The sequence below is a fragment of the Natator depressus genome, chromosome 2, assembly GCF_965152275.1.
Source record: "Natator depressus isolate rNatDep1 chromosome 2, rNatDep2.hap1, whole genome shotgun sequence".
Classification (NCBI taxonomy): Eukaryota; Metazoa; Chordata; order Testudines; family Cheloniidae; genus Natator; species Natator depressus.
Genome location: NC_134235.1, coordinates 179,719,825 through 179,734,516, shown reverse-complemented (window position 1 = coordinate 179,734,516; position 14,692 = coordinate 179,719,825). Strand labels below are relative to the sequence as shown.

Below are 14,692 nucleotides of genomic sequence, written 5' to 3'. Positions count from 1 at the left end.
ATCTAGGACTCTGCTTGAATTTTTTTAAAATACAGAATTTGAAATTTGCTTCCCTGCCAAATCCACTGCTGTGAGTTCTGTGTCCCCCCCACCACCCCACCCGCGCCATCTTAGCTTCATTGCAGCCTTTACATGAGTGACCAAAGTGCATTTTTTATGGCTGTAATGGCATTAACTACAACAGGACAAACAAAGAATTATGTTTGCAGGTACAGTTCTGCTCCGAAGGGACTGTACAAAGAGCATCCAGAGGGTCCATGTTGATTGGCTGGTAATGATTTTCGTATCCAAGATACTCCATTTAAAGGTAAAAAGCTCTTTTTTTTTTTTTTTCTGAGAGCCCTGAAAATTTACCTGGGGATTCAAAGCAAGGCTGCGGCGCTTTTCCTGTCCCCTGCATCATTACAAAGAATAAGAAGTCTACAGGCCTAATTCTGCACTCCCTTAGACCCATACAACCCCATTGTCTTCATATTCCACCTTCATTTACACCTGTGGAAACCACCAGGGAATTACCTGGAACAATATATGGCCCTGCAACAGAACCTTAGTTAACAATCCTGTGGCTGAGGCCTGGGCCACCACAGAATCCAGTTCACTCTCCCATAGTGACAGGGAGTGAAAAGCAGTCAAAATGTATCTGTGTCTCTAAGTTCAGTGGATCTACCTCTGAATATAGCAGGCTAGCAAATCTGCCAAGTAAGAAATTGCCATTCTTACCACTTTTAGCAGTTGCCACTTTTCAGGGTAGAACCACAGATTAAAGGAGAAACTACTTTTCAAAGTATGTTATTAATATTTAAGGATCATATGCTCCCCTCTAATTGAAGGGACTCACCCCACAACATGGTAAGCCCTGTCTGCTAGGAGCCAAGCACTCTTGAATCCTATTGACTGTAAGGCGCTTAGCCTTTAAATCAGTGTGGAAAGGAGGTGAGATGTGCCACAATAATGCTGTATGAATACAAGCAAAAATGCCCCATAGAATCCCCTTTAAAGAACATGCTATGCACTCAGCCTTGTGTATAAGGGCACAGAGGATGAAACAGCGAGTAAGTAGCTTTGTAAATGTACTGAGCCAAATCCTCAGCAGGTGTAAATCAGAAAGGCAATGGAGCGACACTTTTTTTTTTTACACACCCTGAGGATCTGATCCACTAAGTGAAAGTCCCCAGCACTGGCTTATTCCCCCAAAGGGTCCTGGTGTGACAACACCATTCTCAGCTGTGTGGAGAGATATTTCCCGCTGCTTCACTGGACACCATCATTTAGTTACTCATCTAGCATTATCACCGTGGCAACCTCCACGTGTAGGAATTGTGCAGCTCATGGATGCTTCATTTGACCTTTCGACAGCCGCTGCCATGCTCGATTCCATGTGCCTCACTCAGAGCGATGCTGTTTTGCCTGCATTTTCTATTCACCCAGGGGCATGTGATACCAGGGAGGGTTTTCTGTGTGCCTGTCATGTCCCCTTTTAGCAAGAAGTTTGGGAGGAAGCTTCCTGCTCTAAAAGTGCCAGCTTCCTTTGATTTGTGATGTCCCTATTTGGTGGGGATGTTTTCCTCTTCATTTCTGGAATCCCCCTAACGCACACTCCACACCATACAATTTACAAGAACATAAATGAGCAGCTGCACTTCTTCAAACGGTGCCACGCTCCCGTATCTTGAGCCTTACTAAAAGGTAAAACAGCTCCTCCAACCCTCGTGTGCAGTTGCTTGTGTGTGTGAGTGCATTACTTTCTTTCACTACTATGACAGCACATGCTCCTGCAAAGCCGTTCAAGGCATTAGAAATACAACTCCTCCCTCCAGTGCCCCATGTGTGTGAGCAGCTCAGGCTTTCTGCTTCAGCTCACTCCCATTTGATCACTGGGCTGACAGTCACGACTCTCTGTTCTACACCTCCAGGCTTCACTCTGAGGAAAGAAGGAGCAAGAAAAACACAGAAGCAGACACACAACTGACCCACAGAGCCATCAATAACTTACTTCCCTTGCAGCAGAATTACAGAGTGGGCGGGGGGGGAGTGAGGGAGGAAGAAGAGAAGAAAAAGAAAATCCAGAGAATTCTAGCCTTCAAATATAGCCAAACTGAGAATGAGAGGAGTGTGTTTGCGCTGCAGGAACGGAGAAGAAAGAACAAATTAAATAAACAAAAGCAGGAGAGGACTGGAGCTCTCTTCCCGATAGCAACGGTATTATTTTAGAGGTAAAATGATTCCGCCAAGCAACACTACTGAAGTCAGTGTGGATAATGTGGAGAAAGAGAATGAACTAGAGAACACAGATCAACCCCCCTCTCCAGCATCTACTACCAGCCAGGAATCAAAGGTATTTAATCCATTTGGTATTTAAAAAAAGGCAGATTTTACTCTATGCTGGAGGTATATTTTTGTAAATTGAAATTCTGGACGAGGATTAAAAATAGTGATTTATTATTGTTGTGGCTTATAATGTTCTAAGCCTATTACATGTTTATAATGGCCAGACTTCAGAACACTTGCCATTCACCTGGGTGACCCTAGAGTTTGAATTGAGGGGGAGAAATGGTTTTGAGATTTATTTTTCTTAAGGGGGAGGGGGAATCAATCCCTTTCAATAGATATTTTAATACTTGGCGTGAGAATGGGTCCAAGGTTTTCACTTGTTCATGGCTGGAATAACTGAATGTGTTGCAGGTTCAGGAAACAGTTGTGGGTTATTTTCTGACAGATGCTTCTGTGAACTTGGGCATTACCTTTTAAACACATCAGTATTTGAAATAGGGCCTGAATGGTCATTTTGGTGCAAGAATTCCTACCCGCTCTCTATAAGAGATGGTTTTCTTCCCCCAATCCATTTTAATTATCTGGCTCAAATTACTTTGCTAAAAAAAACAGCCACTCATCTCCAATTTCTGTGCTCTTAAATGTTTCATGGATTTACTTGCGAAAAGTTTCTGGGTCAACCTGTGTATAATTAGGAAGAGAAAAGTATATGAAACAAAGCAGATTTCCAAAATAATGGTGCTCTTCTGTTTACTGGACAATCTCACAATTTATTTTTAATTGGCATTGCAGTTGTACCTGGGAGCCTCAGGCATGGCCCATGGCCTCATTGTGCTAGGCACTGTACAAAAACAGAACAAAAAGATGGTCTCTGACCCTAACTGCTTATGTCCGGATAGATATTTAGAAACCACAGGCCCTAATGGCAGTTTAGCCCAAGGTGGGCAAACTTTTTGGCCTGAGGGCCACATCTGGGTATGGAAATTGTATGGTGGGCCATGAATGCTCATGAAATTGGGGGTTGGGTATGGGAAGGGGTGAGGGCTCTGGCTGGGGGTGTGGGCTCTGGGGTGGAGCCAGAAATGAGGAGTTCAGGTGCAGGAGGGGGCTCCGGGCTGGGCCAGGGGATTGGGGTGTGGAGGGGGGTGTGACTCCGGCTTGGGGTGTGGGCTCTGGGGTGGGGGTGGGAATGGGAATGAGGGGTTGGGTGTGCAGGAAGGTTCTCTGGGCTGGGACCGAGCAGTTCAGAGGGCAGAAGGGGGATCAGGGCTGGGGCACAGCATTGGGGTGCGGGAGGGGGTCAGGCTCCGGTTGGTACTTACCTCAAGCAGCGCCATGTCCCCCTTCCAGTTCCTATGTGGAGGTGCATCCAGGCAGCTCCCATTGGCCGCAGTTCCTGGAGCCCCTGGAGCGTGTGGAGTCCCCTGGCTGCCCCTATGTGTAGGAGCCGGAGGGGCAACATGCTGCTGCCTCCAGAAGCCACGTGGAGCCACAGCACATGCAGAGCAGGGCAAGCCCCCTGACCCCTCTCCCCGGCGGGACTGCCAGAGCGGGTCAAGCTCTGGACCCTGCTCCCCAGCGGGAGCTCGAGGGCCCGATTAAAATGTCTGAAGGGCCGGATGCAGCCCCCAGGCCGTATTTTGCCCACCCCTGCTTTAGCTGATAAGGGGCACATTGTATCTGGATTTAAGTCAAACTGCTGCTTTAGCCCACAGTATATATATATTCTAGTATTCCACAGAATTCCACAATAATGACCTAAAGCAGTGTAGTAACAGTATAGTAAGCCACAGTACTTTCACGGATGCCGGCTTCCTCCAGGCCCCGGGGATGCTCAACCCGCTGCTCTGCACCAGGCTGCGCCCCCACCTCAACCCTGCCTCTTCCCGCCCATGTTCGACCCCCACTCCACACCCACCCTGCCTCTTCCCACCCAGTTCCACCCCCTCCCCTGAGCGCTCCTCCTCCCCGCTCCTCCCCCTCCTGCCCAGTGCCTACTGCATGCTGCGGGAGCTCGAGGGCCAGATTAAAACGTCTGAAGGGCCAGGCAGGAGGCACTGGGAGGGAGAGGGAGGAGATGATGGGTGGGGCCACTGGTGGATGGGAAGGCGCCAGGGGGGCTGGCTGCTGATGGGTGCTAAGCACCCAAGATTTTTTTCCATCTGTGCAGCCAGAGCGTCAGCGCCTATGCTTTGGGCCATGCTTAGAGTGTTCTTTGGTACCACTAGGAAGAGAATTAGAGAATTCTCTAAATAAAGGCACACCTTTATCTTTAAAAGAAAAAGCCCTGCACCATCAATGTTCTGCAATAATGATCCAATACTACTGTGAACTGTAGGGCTGTGGGACATCACTGTAGAACACAGAAGCATTTTTAGAGGAGATGAAAAAAGAGACAGTTATTCACTGAGGGCCCAGCTCCACCAGGATCTACCTGGTAGGTATTGAGCAACCTTGTCTCCCAGAGAAGTCCGTGGAATTTGAAAGTGCCTCACAGGAGACACTCAGCACTCTACCCCATGTACAGATGAGGTGCATGAAGGTGTGTGCTGGGCCATGGCTCCTTGGTGCTGTATGATACTATCCTCAGGCAGAGCCAAGCAAAAGGTTATAAAGCTTTAGGTTCTGTTCATCTAATCAGACTTGGCTACTACTGTGTGCATGAGGCGCTTCTTGGGTGAGTTAAAAATGCTTTCTGGACAACAAAAAGGACTAATTCTGATCCTAAAATCAGATCAAGCAAAATATTACCTATAAAATTACTCTTCTCCTGGTTTCAGAGTAGCAGCCGTGTTAATCTGTATTTGCAAAAAGAAAAGGAGTACTTGTGGCACCTTAGAGACTAACCAATTTATTTGAGCATAAGCTTTCGTGAGCTACAGCTCACTTCATCTCTTCTCCTGGTCATACATCCATACTACTCCCAGTAATGCCAATGGGAGTTAGGCTCAACTGGCAAGAGGCCATGATACTGCTAAATGACTTCTAGTCGAACAATAATCTTTAGCTTTGCCAGTCTCACACCACACTTGAACAAGCAAAAGGCCTGGATGTCTGTGAAGTTTTTATCCGTCAATACTGTTATTTGCATATAAAGACTTCAACACATGTAATGTGTATATTTATGTTTTGAGTATTTATTTTAGATGCGATCAGAAGGGACATTGTATTCTCCATTGTACAGAAAAAGCCACTTTAAAAATGAACAGGGAGCTCTTCAGCAGTGTAAAAACTTCTGAGGAATAAAGACTCATGGGGCCATATTTCAGAAAGCAGGCTTGAAATGTGCATACACAAACTGTTGTATTCAAAAAGATGACAGCCAAGCAATACTGCAGTACCTGATGAGCATGTTTTAAGATGCACAATTTCAGGCTACCAGAAAAGCAGCTGAAATTTGGAGGGCTCTAGCAGGCAGGAAGTGAGTGGTTGATGAAAATCTAACTTTGTTGCCATGCAAATTTGTGCAAGTGTCTTCAAAGATGTTTATTAGACATTTCTATCTGGACAGCCTCTCATAATAGAATCACATTCCTTATATGGAAGTATATCCCAATCAACAGTAAACTGCAATGCCATGTACAAGTATCAAGTAATCCTCACAAACCCTGCATTGACTGGGTAAGTATTGTGAACTCCATTTTACAGATGAGGAAACTGATACATAGAAAGGGTAAGTACAAGATTCTGATACCTTACTCATACTGACTAGCACCTTAATGATTGGTTTCAATGCAACTGCTCACAGAGTAAGGTACAATTCAGCATGGGTAAGTGTACTTGAATTGAACCCTAAATGATATGTTCAAGGACACACAGCTGAAGATGCACTTACATGAGGTCTGAATGTGGCCCAAAAAATTCAGGAGAATCTAACTCCCAGCACCACACTATGGCCATGTCTACACTATGGGGACTATACAGGCATAGCTAAGCATCATAGCTAGGCCAGCATAACCTCATAAAGCAGATGCAGTCTACACCGGCGGACAGGGTTTTTCTGTTAGTATAAGAACACCACCATCATGAGCAATAGCTAGGTCAACGCAAATATTCTTCCATTGATTTTGCTGCATCTACAGCTGTTGAATCCATTGATTTAGCTGCATTTACACCTGCTGGATTTTTCACACGCCCCGAAGCAGTGTAGCTATGTCAATCTAAAATTTAAGTGTAGATCAGGCCTCATTCCTCTCAACCATGCTGTCAATGATCCTTTATGCTTTGGGTCATTGTATTGGAATACACAAAATATCGTATAGCCCCTAATATAAAGCAACAAACATGTGCTTAGAACATACGACTTTATGTTAAGGAATTCCCTAATATTTTTGCTTTACTCTACATAAACACAAGTTTTCAGATTATCAGCCCTTAATTTAATGTATGAGCCTGAGGGAACAGTATACTGTAGATATTGTTGTATCAGATGTGTATTCAAAGGGCAACAAATATAACTAGGCCTGCTTGTAACAGAATATAAATTCCTGCTGTGTTCAAAAGTCTGCAGCTTGAATGGTTAGGAATACTATGATGATAATAGTAATTTATTAGGTATTACAAGCATTTATTTGGCACCTAAGTACAACGGAAAAGGGTGTGTTAGATATATAGTAAGAACCACCTTATGTGGGTTCAAAATTAATAATTATTTGTAATAATTATAAATTATACTATGTACATATGTTTCTAAATTATGGCTCCTGTGTATTTGACCCTACAGATCTAGTGAGACGGAAAAGGCCAGTTTTTGTAGGGTCCTCTAGTTCCGCACCTAAAAAAAAGGAAGGAATTGACTAATGTATTCTGTAAGAGAATTTATTTCTCTGGGATCTTGTCACTTGCAGGGGTACTGAAACAATTTGTATCGTGGGGGTGCTGAGAGCCATTTAACTGAACTGTAAACCCTGCATATGATGGAAACCACTTCAAGACGGGGTGCGGCAGCACCCCAAGCACCTCTAGTTCCAGCACCTATGGTTACTTGTGCCTTTTAGGCCCTTTTGGATAAATCCTATAGAAGGTAATAGAAAATTATAACATTTCAATTTTTGCACCATGTTGTTGAATTCAATAAAGAATTCTAATCCCTGCTATAATGTTTGATAGGATGATTAAAAAGCCCATGAGAAGGAGATAATTCTTCATTAAATGCTATAGATTTTTTAGAGTTATTGGTATAGACACTGATTAGTTCTGTCCCTATTGAATTCAGTGGAACTTTCCCAACTGAGCCCACATCTTGACTTCTTCTATAATTAGTCAAGTTTTATTAGTGTTGGGTTTAATAATTTGGGACAAATCTTCAGAGACATCAGACCAGAACAACTTAAATATTCTATTTGCATCTTCAAGGCCTAATTTTCTGAGGTGCTGAGCATCTATAGTCTCAATTGAGGTCAATGGGGAGCTCTGGTTGTTCAGTGAGCATAATCACCAAGCCACTAGGGTTTGATTTATAGCCAAGGTGAGCTGGCTTCCATTGAAACTGCCATCCAGAAGTTTCTTTCTTATAGGTGTCGATGGACACCACAGAAAATCAGGCATTCTTTCATAGGTATGCCCATTTCCATCTACTTTTGTAAAGTACAGGTCTGTGTATGAGAGTCACACACCATTAAGTGTGCTCCGTAGCTGATATATTTGCATAACAACCCAAAATTGACTTGCACATTGAACTGCTGGCACTGTGGAGATCTACTGCGTAGCCAGTGACTAGCTCACAGGTAAATAAAGAAAATCTCTCCCAGGTTAGTGACAGCAATTAAAGATACACAGCACATTTATGCACTCTCTATGTATCAGCATAACTGACAGGAAGATACTAAAAATCTACCTTTTTAGTATAATGAATCTTCCAGAGAGGGATCTGGTCTTCATACCTGTAGCAATCTACAGTAGCAATCCAGAAGTTTGAACCCGCTACCTACCACCCTGTGGGCCACATACAAGTAATATAATTAAATAATGTTTCTAAACAAAGATGTCAGTAGCAAATTCTGAGCTGACTGAAATGGCTTGCAACCCTATTGATGTTAATAGGATTACTCATGGTTTAATCTTGCAGGATTTGGTCTACAGTGTTTAATGGAGATCTCCCCTGCATAAAGAGTTAATACTTCATGAAGCTTCATAGATGAGGGATAGGTTACTGGTCAATGAATATTTTAAAAGGGCAGGTAATATAGCATGCAGTTATTGCTTCCCCCTCCACACTACTGAATAAATATCGAATATGCAAACTGCTGCTATGATTATTTTCAAGGGAACAGAAAAAACAACTTAAAAAGAAAACCTAAGGGGGAAAAAAGGCATTTCCTGTTCTTCCCCACAGATGCTTTACGTGCCACTTCCTAAAATGGTGAGTACATATTGTGAAGGAAATAAAGTTGGTAGTTCTAAGGGGAAGAAAATGAGCTAAGGTATTGGGCTAACACATTTATTTGGGGGAGTATTTTAATAAAAGTATACAGAAGAAATTTTAATTTCAGGTAAGACAGTGGTGTTCTATCTCTATGAATAACTACATTTTTTGTTTTCCTCTAGTGATATACATAAACAGATATATTTTTCTTTTGTCTTTGTCCTTTTCTTTCTTACCTCTCACCTATTCACCTGCTGACCAAATATTCAGGGACTGCATTATTTTCTCTCTATATAATTAGGTTTGTGGCTCCTTCTGGGGCATCAGGATATCCGAAGTAAAATGGGAAGTCGATCTGTTTATTCTCCTTTCCCCTACCCACCCTGCAATCCAGAGTAAAGAAAAACGCCTACTGTCTCTTGATGCATATCAGACTTAGCACGGGCTAGTAATGACTTGACTTTAGCCTTGTGTGAAAAAAATCTGAGTGCCAGCAATAAAAGCAGATTTGCCTAAAGAGAAGCAATATTTTACTGAAACAAAATAAGCAGTTTTTGCAGGTAGAAAGCTATCGTTTTTTCATGTGAATGCTCATAAAGCAAAATTTGGTTGGTTTGCCCAGATGTAGGACCACGTTTTCAGCTATGGGTGACTGAGTTGGGCTCACTTGATTTGTGAGTGCATCTACCCCATGCACAAAACTTGTATATACACATACAAATGGGCATTCATGCAAAATGGGTAATAGTGCACATACCGAACCAGCCATTTGGGGCATGGAATTACCCATTTCATGCCTTTGAAAGTCCATTTCCAATTGACGCATGAGTCGATTTTGCAGTTGTGGCATCACAGATATCCAACTTTGAAAATGACACTCTGCACTGACTGACTGGAATAAACTCTGGGCCTTATTTTCCTTTTACACTGGCAAGTATCACGAGTGACTCCACTGAGCCTCAATACTTGTAATAGGAGACCAAGGACCCTTGGCTCAGCTCAGAAAACCTCCAATCCATATCTGTGATGAATATAAAATGAAGTTCTTGTGATGTTGGCGTTGAGCGTTCAGACACTGTAAACAGGTTGCAAATCTGTTTAGAGAAATGAAGCTATTGCGTCTAAATTCAAGTGCAGTCATCCCCCTGTTTAGGCTGCAAAGTTTTCTTATTGTATATAAGTCATTTCACAGTTGAGCTGCTTTTTAACCAACTGTAGTACCATGCCAGAACTTATCAAATTGAATTCCTATCATTTAGGCTTTTGTCATTGATCGGTCATACTGTACCTGTTTCATTAACAATTGTAATAATGGGGCTGTTTCCCAGCCAGGGGAGTTTGACTCCCCAATGGAATTCCTAAGTGAGTCCTGTAGATGAGTGTCGGTGACAGCTCAGTAAGTTTTCTTGATACAGATAAGTTTGTAAATGGCATTTAGAAAGGGAGCATTATTAAAACACCACACTTGCACTGCTATATTAATGAGGATCATTTTAGCAGTCAACTGTTGTGAATGGAAAGCAAAATACAGCTGACCTTCAGTACATGCCAATTAGATTTGGTTCAGATAGGAGCAAAATGCTACACACTTTAGACTTATAAATTCCACATACAGAAAATAATCATTTTTTTCAGCCATCCCTCAGAGTAAGACAAAGAAATATAGGGGTATGGTTCATTGGACAGAGCAAAGGCCAGCAGGTGTACCTATAGCAAATGATGTTGAATAGGGCTTTAGGGCCAGATTCTCATCTCAGTTATTCTAGTGAGACTCCATTCACTTCAGTAGAATTACATGATCTAGCTGAGAGAGAACCTGGTCTTTACTGTGAGAGACTCAGAAATCTAAATTTCATCTGATTTATATTACCCCAGTTTTCAAGGGTTATCCGTATCTGGAGTAATAGAAATGGGATGAAATTTAATAGCGCAAAGTACAAGATCATGCACTTAAGGACTAACAACAAATTTTGCTATAAGCAGGTGACTTACCACCTGAAAGCAACAGAGGTGGGGAAAGACCTGGGTATATTGATTGATCACAGGATGACTATGAGCTGCCAGTGTGATGCAGCCAGGGAGAAGGCTAATGCAATCCTAGGATGCATTAGGTAAGGTATTTCCAGTAAAGATATGAACATATTATTACCTTTGTACAAGGTGCTGGTGAGATCTCATCTGGAACACTGCATGCAATTCTGGTCTCTCTGGTCTTTTAAGCACTCACCTGGGAGGTGGGAGATCAAGATTGAAGTCCTGACTCTGCCTGATTCAGAGCAGGGACTTGAACCTTGAGTGCAGGGGACTGGATTAGATGATGTCAAGGTCCCTTCCAGTTCTATGATTCTGTGATTCTAACATCCCTAACTGAATGCCTTAACCAGCAAGCTATAAAGTCAGTCCCTTGCGCTTGGGTATTTTTATGGAAGGCGTGGCTTCCTTTCACATTACAATGAAAACAAAGTTTGAAACCCCAGAATTTTTCACAAAACAGAACTGTTGTTTTTTGGCCAGCCCTAGTGGAAAGTTCTGCATTGATGACAAAACCAGAGAGAAATATGAACTTATCCAAGGTGCTCGATAAATCCTAGAACAGTTTCATGAAATATGGGCATAGACAACGCTTTGGCAGGTACACAGCAGTTAAGTCTATCTTCAGTAGTTAGTCCTAATGACAAATGTATTTATTTCTCGTAGGCGTTGCATGGGTCTAGATGAACAGTCAGTCACTTAATCTCTGCCTTCCAGTCATCTTCTCTCTCCTCTCTGTTCCTCAGCTCACCCAAGTGCTTTCATCACAGAAGCCAGAGCCAGACCTCAGATTTTCTGTACATACAAAATGTCCAGGGTCAAGCCTAGTCAAGTTAAAAGTTGCCTATAATGAAAATGGATGATAATCCTTTAGCGTGGGAGGAAGCTGGTTTATAAGTGCTGCTGGAACTGTGCAGCTCAAGTCATAAGTATTGCTGAAGTAAAGCAAACTCCAGAGGCTTGACCCTCCATTTCCTCTATAAATCAGTCATGATGACTATTTTTTTTTAACAAGAAAGGCATTGCTGCTGCTCCTCTATGGCCTGCTGTGTGCTCCCTTTTATTTGCCCCAAAATGTTAAGCATCCCAAAGTGTCTACCGTGTTTGAATGTAAATTTATTTCTCTCTTGGTATAACTTCATGTTGTTTTCTTTTTTGTATTATACCTTATTGTCACCAGGAAAATGGAACTTTGGCAATCAGGTCATGGAAAATGTTAGGTATGTTAACAAAATGGATCTCTTTCCTCCTCATTTAGGTTGTCTTCCGAGCATTTGGGCCTTGGTAGGCAGTAAGTAATGGGAGTGAAGGGGATGTTTCCTCCCTTTGAGTTGAAATGCACTGCACACCCAGGCATTCATTGCCCCTGCTGGTTCAAGCACAGGAATCAAAAAAACAGAAATCAAACCCAAGTCCCCCCAAGATAGTGCAGAGTGTTACAACTACAGGCCAGGAATCCCTGCACATTACATGGAATTTATTTATTTAAGTGACTTTCCAAATTCGCAACCCTCATGACCAACGTTATTTGAATGTTAACAGAATAGGTACAAAGAAAAGGAGTACTTGTGGCACCTTAGAGACTAACAAATTTATTTGAGCATAAGCTTTTGTGAGCTACAGCTCACTTCATCGGATGCATGCAGTGGAAGGTACAGTGGGGAGATTTATATACACAGAGAACATGAAACAATGGATGTTACCATACACACTGTAATGAGAGTGATCACTTAAGGTGAGCTATTACCAGCAAGAGAGCGGGGTAGGGGGGCTTTTTGTAGTGATAATCAAGGTGGGCCATTTCCAGCAGTTGACGAGAACATCTGAGGAACAGTGGGGGGTGGGCGGGGGAATAAACATGGGGAAACAGTTTTACTTTGTGTAATGACCCATCCACTCCCAGGCTCTATTCAAGCCTAAGTTAATTGTATCCAGTTTGCAAATTAATTCCAATTCAGCAGTCTCTCGTTGGAGTCTGTTTTTGAAGTCTTTTTGTTGAAGAATTGCCACTTTTAGGTCTGTAATCAAGTGACCAAAGAGATTGAAGTGTTCTCCAACTGGTTTGTGAATGTTATAATTCTTGACATCTGATTTGTGTCCATTTATTCTTTTAAGTAGAGACTGTCCAGTTGTGACCAATTTACATGGCAGAGGGGCATTGCTGGCACATGATGGCATATATCACATTGGTAGATGTGCAGGTGAACGAGCGTCTGATAGTGTGGCTGATGTGATTAGGCCCTATGATGGTGTCCCCTGAATGGATATGTGGACACAGTTGGCAACGGGCTTTGTTGCAAGGATAAGATCCTGGGTTACTGGTTTTGTTGTGTGGTTGCTGGTGAGTATTTGCTTCAGGTTGGGGGGCTGTCTGTAAGCAAGGACTGGCCTGTCTCCCAAGATCTGTGAGAGTGATGGGTCGTCCTTCAGGATAGGTTGTAGATCCTTGATGATGCGTTGGAGAGGTTTTAGTTGGGGGCTGAAGGTGATGGCTAGTGGCGTTCTGTTATTTTCTTTGTTGGGCCTGTCCTGTAGTAGGTGACTTCTGGGTACTCTTCTGGCTCTGTCAATTTGTTTCTTCACTTCAGCAGGTGGGTACTGCAGTTGTAAGAATGCTTGATAGGTACAGTATGGGCAGTGGCAGTACAAGCTTTCTGATGTGCCCCCAAGCTGGCCAGGAGGGACCCCATGTGATGCGGAGCTGGCTAGTGTAGTTGCTGGGTGGGATTTTCTTTCAGTTTTATTGTGTCAGCAAATCCACTAGCGTGTAGACTATAATTATTACTTTTGCAGTGATTCCCACCTGGTCTAAGTGACACATGGCACAGACCTCTGACAAATTATTATTTAGAGATCAGGAAAGGGGGAATTGATGGCAATAGCTCCACCAGAACTGGTCTAATATAGATAAATGAAGGCCTTTCCACATCAGGAACCAATGGCAAGTTTTTAAAAATGGAACAGTCCTGTCCTTCTCAGAGCTGCACTACACTGAGAATGCAGTTTTGGAGACTCAGTCCACAGGAGTTAGCTAGTCCAACAGAAATTCAGACCTCTTGAAAAAAGAAGGTAATAAAATTAAGCCAATTCTTTCTGGGAATGTAAGCAATTTATAACAAATATAGTCCACCAAAACCAATAACCATGGGGGCACACAGTTTATTCTCCACCAACAATTGCTGAGCCCCTGAAAAGATCCCCTTCCCCCAAGGTATCATACCTCGTGGTCAATAAAACTGGTAGCCTCCCCAGTATATGAAAAGCAAGACTACAGTTAGGAAATAATTGACCCAACACAAAGTAATAAACATTGCACTCGTTGACCAGTATAATAGCCTTCATTTGACTCCCAAGAGCAGTTGGCACAGATCTTTTTATGGATCTATGCCACTTTATGCCAGCAGAGAATTTGGCTCTATGACCATATTGCGTTAAGCTCAGAAAAGTGCCATCTCAGGTTCATATTCAACCTGAGACTCTGGCACAAGCCCTGCTACAAACCTGGATTCAGTCTAGGAGAATTGGGACTTCATTCCAAATCAACCTTTCATTTCCTCTCCTCCTCCCATCTTTCTGTTGCCTTTGGGGTGGAAGTGCTGGTTGCCTTTTATCCTCCCCTCCAATCTCGTCAGAGGACAGCAGGACCGTGCTCCTTCCTGGTCTACGTGATCAGCCTGATTTTTCAAGTACTGAGCACACAGCATTTACTGTCAATGCCTGTGCTGAAGTCATTGGGAGCTACTGGGGGCCAAGCACTCTTGAAGATCAAGCCACGTATTACAGTGCATAGTTGCAAATGAAGGAACCAGACTTTTGAAGCTATTTCTGCCATGACAGATAAATGAAATTTAAGAGCTGTTGTTCATTTTAATATTCCATAAAGATTTCAGCAGAGATGGCGATTAATGGTTAAGGGGAAAGGGTCATGGAATAGGAGGAGGGGAGAGTAAGCTCCTTCATAGCAAACAGGAAGAAGAACAGAATCCTCACTCACATCAAGTTCATACCCTTTCAGCGCCTTGAGGG

The 14,692-nt window shown here is 42.9% G+C and overlaps 1 protein-coding gene across 2 annotated transcripts in view; it reads left to right on the top strand.

The window, feature by feature from the left end:
• Window positions 1-1,665: 1,665 nt before the first annotated feature.
• STAC (SH3 and cysteine rich domain) overlaps window positions 1,666-14,692 on the top strand; it is a 104,917-nt gene continuing 91,890 nt past the window's right edge. The window contains exon 1 of one of the 2 annotated variants that reach the window (XM_074945411.1): window positions 1,666-2,335. In XM_074945411.1, the coding sequence (XP_074801512.1) occupies window positions 2,219-2,335 (117 nt within the window). In that variant the 5' untranslated portion in view covers window positions 1,666-2,218. The remainder of the gene's footprint in view (window positions 2,336-14,692) is intronic. The other variant, XM_074945412.1, reaches the window with a different exon arrangement.